Source organism: Balaenoptera ricei, chromosome 9 (assembly GCF_028023285.1).
Source record: "Balaenoptera ricei isolate mBalRic1 chromosome 9, mBalRic1.hap2, whole genome shotgun sequence".
Classification (NCBI taxonomy): Eukaryota; Metazoa; Chordata; class Mammalia; order Artiodactyla; family Balaenopteridae; genus Balaenoptera; species Balaenoptera ricei.
The window spans coordinates 68,821,236-68,833,253 of record NC_082647.1 but is presented as its reverse complement, the minus strand read 5'-3'; the positions used below and the strand labels follow the sequence as shown (position 1 = coordinate 68,833,253).

General features: G+C 35.0%; 1 protein-coding gene across 6 annotated transcripts in view; it reads left to right on the top strand.

The window, feature by feature from the left end:
* Positions 1-12,018, top strand: part of DGKB (diacylglycerol kinase beta) — a 639,765-nt gene that overhangs the window by 86,725 nt on the left and 541,022 nt on the right. For 3 of the 6 annotated variants that reach the window (XM_059932824.1, XM_059932828.1, XM_059932826.1), the window contains exons 2-3: positions 7,233-7,309; positions 10,747-10,767. In XM_059932824.1, the coding sequence (XP_059788807.1) occupies positions 7,233-7,309; positions 10,747-10,767 (98 nt within the window). The remainder of the gene's footprint in view (positions 1-7,232; positions 7,310-10,746; positions 10,768-12,018) is intronic. The other 3 variants (XM_059932825.1, XM_059932829.1, XM_059932827.1) reach the window with 1 other exon arrangement.

Here is a 12,018-nt window from a genome sequence, read left to right as displayed (position 1 = left end):
ACCATTCTCTACGCATACAACCATTCTGTTTTTCACTTTCGGTAAATATTAGGCAAATTCCATGAGATATTCAATACTTTACTATAAAATTGTTTTTGCGTTGGATGATTTTGCCCAGTCGTACGTTAATGTAAATGTTCTGAGCACATCTTCATTAGGCTATGCTATTTTATGATGTTTGCTAGGTTGGGTGTATTCAATGCGTTTTTGAGTTATGGTATTTTCAGCTTATGTTGGGTTTATTAGGACGTTACCCCATCGTAAGTTGAGGAAGATCTGTGCTAATATGTTATGCACATGAATGCTAGTTCAATATTTATATTAGAAAAGTCTCTTCTTTAAAACAGTTGCAGCTAACACAACCCTACTACTACAGGGTTAAAACAGCCACTGCAAAGATGCTTCTGACGGGGCACAGGAAAGATTTCTAGGCCACAAATATCCTTTGTGATAAGGGGGAAAAAATCTCTGCTAGGAAGTCTAGATTTTGAAGGAAACTTTTGAAATCACTCAGTTAAGAGTAGTAAAAGATGACTTTTCCATGGTCCCATGTAACATGAAGATTAAAGGCATTGGTAGCCTCTCTCAAGTTGTCAAAGCTCTCAGTTTTCCCAGGAAACCCAATGTCCTCACTGAAACAGGGACCCATGGCACTGTTTACTTTGGCAAATAAAGGACAAGATTATTAATTTACTGTCAGTTCTTTAAAAACTTGTTATTGTTAAAAATGACAAATGAATTTTATAAGTCTGATAGTCTTGTTGTTAACCAGTGGAATAGAATAGTCTTCTCATAGTGGCTATGACTGTTATTTGGGTGGTAAAACTACTGGCTGCCACCATCATGGGTGGCACTGGGGACTTGCCTTTCCAAAGGGCTCTTCAAGATCAGTAGATGGGTCCGATCCAGGCTCCTCTCAAATTACTGCCTCTGCCCTGGGTCTCAGAGCATGTGAATATTTTGCTTTTGCCCTTTAAGAGCAGCGTCTCTGTTTCCTAAAGCCCTTCTATTCTCCTGAATGCCAGTCCCTCTAGCCTTCAAAGCCAGATGTTCGACTTTCTGCTGCAGGGCTCTTGGGCTGGGGAGCTTGTTGTGGGACCCCTCACTCCTTGGGGGGGACCTCTGCAACTGTGATTGTCTTCCAGTTTGTTGTTCTTGACTGTACCACATTTCCATCCCTCCCACAGTTTTGTGGTTCCTTCTTTATATCTTTAGTTGTAGAAGATCTTTTCTGCTATTCTTCAGGTCATTCTCATTATAGTTGCTCTGTAAATAGTTGTAATTTTGCTGTGCCCATGGGAGGCGATGAGCTCAGAATCTTTCTCTCCGCTATCTTGACCCCTCCTGTTATATTTCGTGTATACATAGAAGATATATCCTTCATCTGTTAATTTAAGTTGGTAAAAAAGCAATAGAATATTTCCATGTACTAGAAAAATAAGTAATAAAATCCTCTGAACTAACTTAACAAAAGTCATGGACTCCAGAGAAGAAGACTTGGCTGTAATGGAAAATTCTATTAGTTCTTTTTCTAACATAAAGAGACCAGATTTATGTCATATACAAGAATTTGGATCACTACCTTAATCTCTTATCTGTGTGATTTTTGAATAAATAATGACTCCTTTAACCTTGATTGTATGTTTTAAATGGGGAGAAAGTTTGATGGAGTCATAAGGTAATTTTGAGTTTTAAATGACATAAGAAGGTAAAACACTTTGCAATCTCCAAAACACTCTACACATGCAAACTTTAATTCATAGTGTTAATAGTACTCAATACATAAATCCGGTATAGATTCTAAGAGAATTATTATGAGGAGTTCCACACAGGGCAAATTGCTGTCTGCTGTAGTTGAAGGTGGCCCTGAGAAGTTTTGCAGACAAGGTGGCAGGTAAACTATGGCATATATTATGCTCGAACTTCATTTGACATTAAAGGGAATGCTGGGCAAAAAGAACATCATGAGAAAAGGAAGGACTCTGGAATCATGAGATACCGTGGGAATTGGATGTCTATATATTGAATTGTAAATATGGAAGGCACAGAAAATAAATATCTGTAGGTACGTTTGGATCATATTTTGAGACATCTATGATGCCAATAGGAGGAGCTTGTGCTTCAATTCAAAGACAAAAGGAAATATTGAATGATGATGATGTGTTTGAAGTCTGTTTAGGATGGAGCAAAGGAACAGGAATCTACTGGGCACTAGACACTTTGCTAGACACAGTATTTCAAGGTCTGTATCATTACTCCAATTTTAAGTATTAGAAAACTGAGCCACAGAGAGGTTAAATATATGCCCAGGGACATTCAGCCAAGAGTTCTGGAGCCAAGACTCAAATCCAAATTTATCTGGCTTTAAATCTTTCCATTACTCCATGGGGTCTTTGCAATTAATCTGACAAACACATGTTGAGTTTTTTGGAATAAAGAAGCAAAGAGGCAGTAAAATCACAAGGGAAGCTTATTCAAGATGCAACAGACACCTAAAGAGATAGGAAGTAAACTAAAAGTGTTCTATTTTTTTATGTAGCATTTTTTAGGACCCATTAGCTTGATTCTTCTATTTTCTAATCATTGCCAAATACACTTTTCAATTTATTTTTATGTCAGAATTATATGAAAGGATTTAAATTTTCCTTGAAAATCATGTACACATTCAGAATATTCCTAACTGAACATTTCTGAAATGTAGCTACTCTAACTCTCATGGCATTGGATATTATGTGACTCAGCCAAACATGAGATGATTCACAGGGAGTGAGTACTTTAGAGGACGTCTGGAACAACTCATGCACTAGAGCAGGTGCTAGAAAGACAAGACAAAATCTCCTCTGTCAGTCCCCAGGTAGATTTCCTCCATTTCAGCATATATCAGAAGTGCTTGCTCAAAAAAATGACTCCTGCTTTTAGGCTTAGTACCACCTTACTTTTCAGATGATGCTGAGAGTGATGGAAAAGACAACCTAAAATGACCCCGTTCTCTTTGTTGTGGTTAATAACATTAAATTACTTCCTCAAAGATGGATATGCTAGTCAGAAGGCAGCAATTGGTATCCAGTGTTCTTCTCTAAGTTTTCTGCCCTCGTAGCCAAGGCAAGCATCGTTGACTCTGGAATTAGCCCTCTATTTCAGAATTGCCTCAAGTCATGATCCTCCTTTGCTTTCTAGGAGACACAATATTTTGTGCTGAGCATCTGTCCTAATCCCTTATCCCAAGGGTTAAAGCAGCTGTTTTAACCTGGCTGCCTGGCATTTCAGTTGCCAATCTTTTTGGAAGCCGGACCTTTGTCCCATTACAAATACATATTAACTGTGAATTGATCTCCCAGTTCACAGCTGCCTGACTGTCTGGCTTCCTGCCTGGATTTCTCAGCCCAGAATCTGTCACTGTGCTCTCATACTTGAAGTTCCAATATTAGCTCAAATATGACTGAAACTATGTCTTTCACCCAACTACTATCTATTCATCTAGGTGTCACTTCCTTGGTGTGTCTTGTACTAGAGGGTAGGTTGGACATAGTTATGCATCCTTTCTTCTCTTTGCTACCCCAGTGTATTTTTGCTTTTGTTTTTTGGCCGTGCCATGTGGTTTGCGGGACCTTAGTTCCCCTACCAAAGATCAAATCCTTGCCCCCTGCAGTGGAAGCACAATGTTCCACCCACTGGGCTGCTGGGAATTCCCGTCCAATGTTGTTTTGGACAGACAGTTGATTATAATCAAAAGTTAGGAATGTTTATGATGATAGGTAATAGGAACAAATCCAGAAAAGCAACTGAGTTACAAAATAAGTAAGTGTGTGTTCCTATAAAGATACATAGAACACAGCAGTAGGTATTTCACAATCCAGTGCAATTTGGGAATCCAAGCAGATATGTAGACAGTTTACATAAGGAGATTCTGTTTAAATAATACAGGGTTAAGGCAAGATATCTGGAATCTTCTGATGTTCCATGCACAATCTCCATCTATAGAAGATTGGCTGGAAAACTCAAGACTTTAGTCTCAGGGAGGTTGGACCCAAAAAGTTTACTGGGCCATGAATAGAAGAGCAAGATAAGGCTCCAGGTTCTAAACTAGATTGTGAAGTGGGAATTGGATTGTGGGTAAACTTCAGATGTCAAGATGTTAAAAATGGAACTTGAGAATTGGAAAACGAGCAAGTTGAGTTGATGGTGATTCATCTGAATATGAATCAGAGCTTCTTAAATTGTCCCAGACCAAGATCATCACTGAGCCTCAGTTCATGGAAAATGCAGTCACAGAAATAGAGATTTTGGCTCTTAATTCATTAATTTATTCCTAGCGGTCTCCCACTAAGAATATTCCAGTGTAAACTATGACCAGTAAACTGTTAAAAAGTGACGTGAATAATTTTGAAGGCTCTTGCTTTCTCCAGGGCATTTATAAATGATTACTGATTGTGTATTCCTATGCATATGTGAAATGAAAAGCCCATCTTCAGGTGGTATCTCTGAGGTTCTGTGGAAGTCCTGTGTATAAGAAACCAAATTTTTCTTCTTCCCCTTCAGTTTTATCATGGAGCCAAGCTATGGTTAAAATAGTCTATTGGGATATATTATTCCAGGATTTACACGTCTATATATGTATGTCTCTGTAGGTATGTACAGAAGGGTCTGAATCTACATCTATAAACAAGAGGAAGTAAAAGGTGTTCTGCTAACTTAGAATAGTGCTTTATCATCCACAGAGAAGGATTTGAGAGTAAGGAGTCAGTTTCATGTCTCTTTTTAATATAGCACCTGGTCTCTGAAGTAGTATAAGCTTCTGCCAAGGTGCACATCAAAGCAATTACTGTAATTTGTTGTATTTTAGGAATAGCTGTGATTATTTCAATCCCAATATTTATTGCAATTCTATTGTTTCAGCTTTGTAATAAATTGAATGCTGTGCAAAAATGAAAATGTGCATTTTCTTCCGTAGGGAAACCTTCAATTTAGCAAGGGACACAGAATAACAAATTAACCTTGATCACAGTATTGAAAGCGCTGGCAAGATATATAATGGAAAATATTTATACATAGGAATCTGTACGGGCTTCAAGCACGTTATAGTGCGCACACACACACACATGCACATGCACACGCACCCAGAGAATCTCAACAAAAAGACAAACAACCCACTTAAAAAATGGTCAAATGGCCAATAAGCACATGAAGAGGTGTTCAAGATCATTAGTCATTAGTAAATGACTACTCAAGTGCAAATCAAAACCATTTTATATCCATAGGATGGCTTTAATTAAAAAACTAAAAAATAACAAGTATTGGCAAAGATACAGAAAAACTGGAACCCTCATACGTTGCTGGTAGTAACGTAAAATAGGACAGCCATGTGAAAATCTGTTTGGCAGTTCCTCAAAACGTTAAACATAGAATTAACATATGACCCAGCAATTCTCCTCTTAGGCACATACCCAAGAGAACTGAAGCATATATTTGAACAAAAACACGTATACGTTAATGTTCATAGCATCATTATTCATGGAAGCAACTCAAATGCACATCAGCTGATGAATGAATAAGCAAAATGTGGTATATTCATAAAATGGAATATTTTTTACCTGTAAAGAGGAATGAACTACTGACACATGCTACAACATACATTAACCTTGAAGGCTTTATGCTAAGTGAAAGAAGTCAAACACAAAGACAATACATTATATAATTCCATTTGTATGAAAAGTCCAGGGTTTTGGGGTTTCTTTTGGGGATGAAGAAAATGTTCTGGAAGTAGATAGTGGTGATGGTTGCACAGCATTGTGAATATACTAATAAACCACTGAATTGTATACTTTAAAATGGTTATTAAAGTGGTAAATTTATGTTGTGTGAATTTTATCACAATAAAAAAATACAGTCACATACATATAAAACTAAACAGAATTTATGGTATAAAGAAACAAATTTATAAATACAAATGAAACTATAATTTATAAAATATAGGCATGATACATTTGATGGGCATCTAAGAGTGAATTTTTAAAGAGTGTTTCAAAAGCTCATTTGTAAATTAGTTTTTTGGGAACTGGAACATGTTTTATGATGATTCAAAAATCACTGAGTCTTGGGGGTAGGCAGGAAAGATTATATTTAAATGCTAGGAAATAATATCCATGCCCCGTTCCCTAATAGGAAACTACAAATCTTTTGATTATTTCCCACATTTTAATTTCAAGCTCTTTTTATCACTGTTATTTAAACTGATTGAATATTTAAATGACAACAGTATTTGTTAGGTGTTGTTTTCCTCTCATTTAAATATATTATAATTCTGAGATTTCTTAGTCAAAACTATATTTTGATAACTATGAGAACATTATGTTAGTAGATTGAATACATATATTTTATTATATTTATATATAATTTTTAAGTCTCATAATATTTGTGTTCTTCCATGACATTATTTCATGCATTAATTCAAGATTCTTTTGTTACCATCTTAATATGATGAAACTCCTGAAAATTATAAAAATTTTGAAAAAACATAATTTAAAATACTTTTCATAACATATCTAAACTTTTTTCTTAATTGATATAAAATAAGTTGAGCTTTATGTATGTTTAGAAAATTCTCTCTAAAAATGCCTGCAAAATACTGAGATCTATAGTTTGCCTCTGAATGGATTCCATTTTTCTTATTTATTCAGCAGGGCTATTATTAGTTAATAGACTGATTCACGAAAAATGCACTGTGTATTGTTAAGTTCAACAAAGAATACCTTTTTTTTTTTTTTAAACTAAGACTATTTCATTAATTTAGAAGTTATGTTATCAAAAGAAAAAGGGAAAAAGCATACTACCTATTCATTTATTTGCACATTAGTTCGTATAATACATAGGCAGTGTCCCCATTCTTGGTCAAAACATACTTTTTCCTGTTTTTTTTTTTTTTTTTTTTTTGGCCCTGCAGTGCAGCTTGCGAGATTTTAGTTCCCTGATCAGGGATTGAACCTGGGCCCGGGCAGTGAAAGCACCGAGTCCTAACCACTGGACTGCCAGGGAATTCCCCTGTTTCTTTTTTTGTGATTGCCTTTTCCAGTTAGATAGCCCTTCAAAAATGGTAAAGAACACTTTGCATGTTTGTCTTAAAATTTAATACCTGGTGATATTTATTTATATTTTAAGAAGTTTTTGTTTCTGGACTGGATTATATAACCACAGTAGCATATATAAATAATTTGTGTGTTTTCTATTTCTTATAGATTCTACAAAGAAATTAAAAGACGTTCTTGAAGAATTCCATGGTAATGGTGTGCTTGCAAAGTATAATCCTGAAGGGGTAAAACCTTTTTTTCTTTATTTAAGTTTCATATAGATGTTTGGAGGAGGGATTTCTTAATAAAGAGTTCTTGGAAATAGATATTCATATACAAAATGAAATTCATAATGAAATGCTATTCTGGAAGATACATTAAATGGTGTGCTACTTTTTTCATCCAAAAACATTTTGCTAATGAAAAGAACATTTCTATATTGTGTGCCTGGAAGTGTATAGATTATTTATAATACATGCTAGGTTCTTTTCCTAAAAGTCAGGAAACAGTTTTAGATAGAACGGGAGAGAAAGTGTGCTGACTCTCACTCTATGACCTACAGATGTTAACCCCAAATGAACATTGGCATGGGGCAGGCAGTATTCCCTTGACTGAAGAAAGATTCTGTGATGGATATAACTGGTCTCTTACTTTAAAGAGCAGGCTTGGATACAAAGAGAGGAATGTTTTTTTTCTCCTTATCTTGTTTTAGCCTGTTACCAATAAGCTTATGAATCTTTCCCTATAAAAACTTGATGTCCTGTCAATTGCTTTGAAACACCTTGCTTGAATGAATGTCTTTCCCTCCCTAATTATTTGTTAATAACCTTGTCTTTAAGACAAGGTTAGCTGAGAAATGTTACATATTGAATGTTTGATCATCATTGCTGTTAAGTTCTTTTGCAGCTTCACCAAGTGACAGTTGGGTTGTATGGGAGCTAAAAGAAACTGCCCTTTGTAGAAGACTCTTTTGCCTGGATATATTATCTAGCCATTCGTCAGATAGATTTGTTTGCTGATTAAAATGTGATCTGTTTTTTGTTTTCGTTATCTTTGTGGTTTTGAATGTTTACAAAAGCACAGTTCTTGGCTATCCTTAATATTTAACTTCTCTGGGATTCATAGAACTAATATTTTAGTCAAAACCGAATCTCTAAATTCTGACCTCAAAATGTTCATATTGTTTTATAATTTCCTTTTAGTGTTTCCAATACGTACTATTCTTACTCCAATATTTACTATTTTTCCTTCCATATTTTTATTCTGTCTACATTCTGATACATAATTATACCTTTTAAAACTCTTTAACCTAAGATTTATTTTCTTTTTTAAAAATAAAGTTAATGTTTAGTGCCTACAAATGATGCAGAAAATAGACAATTTAAAGCTACTCCCATTTGCCTATATCATGAGGGAAAAAAGCAGACATCTGGCCTACATTTTCCTCACATTTTATTTTCCTAGATGCTTTAGAGTGAGAGAAAGAATGTTGGCAGATAAATTGGTAGAACTGAAAATCTCAAAGACCAAGAAAGCAGGGTTGGAAAGGTCAAGATGACAGCTTTACTGAATTGCTGTAAGACCCCAAAAATTCATTAATATTTACATTTTCCAATCATAGTTGAAAACATGCATGTTATCTAATCTACATACAGAGAGAAAAACAGTTTTTTCCCCCTAAAGATAGCTGTTGGCTGTAAATTCAGTTGGAATGTGATCTTGTTTGCAAAGTAGACTTTTTGCTTCAATTATTTCTTATTTAAAGGACTCTCAAGAATTAGTCTTACTGATATTATATGTTTCATGAGGATTATCAGTCACCATGTACTGGATTTATTGAGGTAATTACTAGACTCATTGTTAGACACACATATGATGTCAGCCTTTTCAATAATGTAATACCTCTCCATAAGTGCACAGATCTGCTCTTGAAATGCATTATTAAAATAATGAACAGTTGAAAAACAAAAAAAGTTAGATCTCATTAAGACCCAAAAGTATTTCTAATTTAAGAGTGAAACCACTCTCAAATTTTAAAGGCATAGATGACTGACTACCTAATTGATGTTCAGTTGCACAAGAAAAATTAGAAAAGTGATTAATCTAGTCTTGCTTTAGAGTAAATGACAAATACTTTGTTTTCTAAAATGGAGATGGCCTGTATCATCCATATAAAATGTATTTGCAAAGAGAAAACAACCTAAATATCTCTTAAATTGCTTCTCCCCTTTACATAGTAAAGCTGCTTAAATAGTAGATGCATTATTTTTCTTATGATTCACTAGAACTACTGAATTATAAAAGCTCTGTGTATAAAAGCTTAATCCAATGAAAATGTGACCTGTTTAAGTCTATTTGAATAGAGGAGAAATGTGTAATATATGGATGACTCATTTATTTTTAATTCCTGTGAGGAAATAAATGACAGAATCATAAAATATAAATTTAAACAATGGCTTTAAAGACTCTTTAAGAATAAAAACTTGAGAAAGGTGTTGAGATAACCAAACAAATATGATTATAAAGTTTTTAAGTAAAGAAACTCATCTTAAGAAAAGTAAAATGACTTTCCCAAGATTAACCATCTAGGTTTGTGACAATAACCGTAGTTAAAATCTGGTTGTCTCAGATCCCAGTTTAGGACATTTCCTCTTCACTTAATTGGCTAGGCCATTAGAATGAGAGGGAAGACCTGAGGAGATGAGAAGGATAAGGGGAAGGGAAAGGTATTTCACATGGACTGAATGACATTGCATGTCATTGCAAGCATTACATTGCTTCTGTAATGAGCATAACATGTTCCATTGCACATAATTATTACTGACTCATGCCCAACAAGGTAAGAGATGCCTTAGTTTCCACCTAATCTTATGTGGACAATATAAAGAGTATGATTACAGGTAGATTGTAGTGGCCATCCAGGCCACTGTGAAGGCCATGAACCTTCATACTATGAAGGCCATGAACCTTCATAGTAAAACACACTCAGAACATCTCAGATATAACTGATTCATGAGAGTCATAGAATTTTATACTATGAGAAAGAATCAGTTTGGCATTGCATATATAAATATTTTTTCCCTGGATTTCAAATTCCACACCAAAGTATTTCATTGACCTCTAAAGAGATGGGAAGAAATTAAGCAGTGGCTTATGTATGGAAAGATATTTGTCTATAAAGGGGTGGAGAGAGGCTAGGTATGTTATTCTAATAGAAGGAAATAGGAGTGGGGAATAAGTACAATCGAATATATCTTTATATATGCTGTTATATTTTCACATTCTTCTCTGGAAGGTTTTAATTATACTGTGTGTGTTATTCATTATATTTATCTCATGTCAACTAGAACTGTTTGCTTATTACATTCTAAGATTGATTGATTCAATGATTCTCAAATTTTAGCTGGCATCAGAATCAAATGGGGGGTCTTCTTAAAACAGAGGTTGTTGCCTCCTCACCTTAGTTTCTGGAATGGGGCTCAAAATTTTCTATTTTTATCAGTTTCCCAGCTGATGCGAAGCTGCTATTTTGGAACCACATTTTTAGACCCATGGATCTAGGGTATGCTTTAAAATTAATCTGTAAACTTGACTTTTTAGTTAAATTATCAGCAATATGAGATGATAAGTATAAATTATCTTACCTTAACGCATGTATTCTTTTCTTTCCTTGCATGCGCAGAAACAAGACATTCTTAAACAAGTAAGACATTTTCTTTTCTACTAAAATCTGTCTTTTCTTTCTTTATTCTGATGTGAGCTATGAATTTCTTATCCATATCACTGAGCTATACTTCTGTACCAATAAGATTCATATAATATACAATATTAACTGTAGTACTTATAAAGTTATAAGTGACTGATATTTGTTTAAATTAAAGATTCAAATGGAGGAGCTGATACCTCAGTAGAATCAAAAAGGGTCCAGAGTGCAGGCTTCAGTTTTGTAGACTCTTGAACTTAATTTTCTAATTTCACTGAAATATAATCAGGCTCTGGTAAAATGATCTATTTAATGAAAGTCTTAAATTACTATTTTACAGTGGGAGATTTAATAATTGCTTTTAAATGAGATGGATAAGGACTTTTTAATTGGTCTACAGTGCTGTTAGAATCTGTGAAGAAAATATGAGTGAAAAGCTCTTGATTTTAGCCCTCCTGGGAAAAAGAGCAATCCAACTGTTGTTTCAACCACTCTCTCCTAGTAAAGTCCATTTTGTCAAGGAAGTTTTAGGTCCATAGTTCTGTTGGATACCTAGAATTACAATACATTTTTGAGTTCTCTAAATGGATGTTTATATCCTACTGGGAATATATCTTACTAAAATGCATGAGCTGTCTAAAACCATGACATTGTCTCCCTTGGACAATACTGGATATGTACTAGTTGCTTCTTATTCACAAGTTTCCCTGTTGTTTCAATGACAACAAGCACTGCAGTTTCATCCCCAACATGTCCCAGTACAATTGATTACATCAGAATGATCTTGACTGACTTAGACACTGGTCCTACATACTACAGTCTCCTAGGATGAAGCACAACTGAAATGGCAACTCATTGACGGTGATGATTTTTACCAGCCCCTTTCACAGGATGACCTTTCCCTGATCTCATCCCTGACCTCTGTGGAAACCTACTAGCTCCCCCAAAGACAGTCTACATGAGCTTTATGTTATTAGGAGGCAACTCCTCAGAGTAAACATTTGCTTTTATTAAGCAGGGCCTAACTTTTAAAGGGCATTTGTTGAACACCTTACTCAACAAACACACCATTCTGCACAACCTTCATCCCTGCTCCAGGCTGTTTGAAAACTGGTGGCAAATGAGCGTCTTTTCTTGGGGTCAGTAGAATGAGCTTCTTCCTTCCTTTTCCTGGCTCAGCCTTTGTTCCATATGCAGTTGTTTAGTAGGGAAGCAATTTCAGTTGCAGAGTAGAAAGAATGCGGAAAGCTG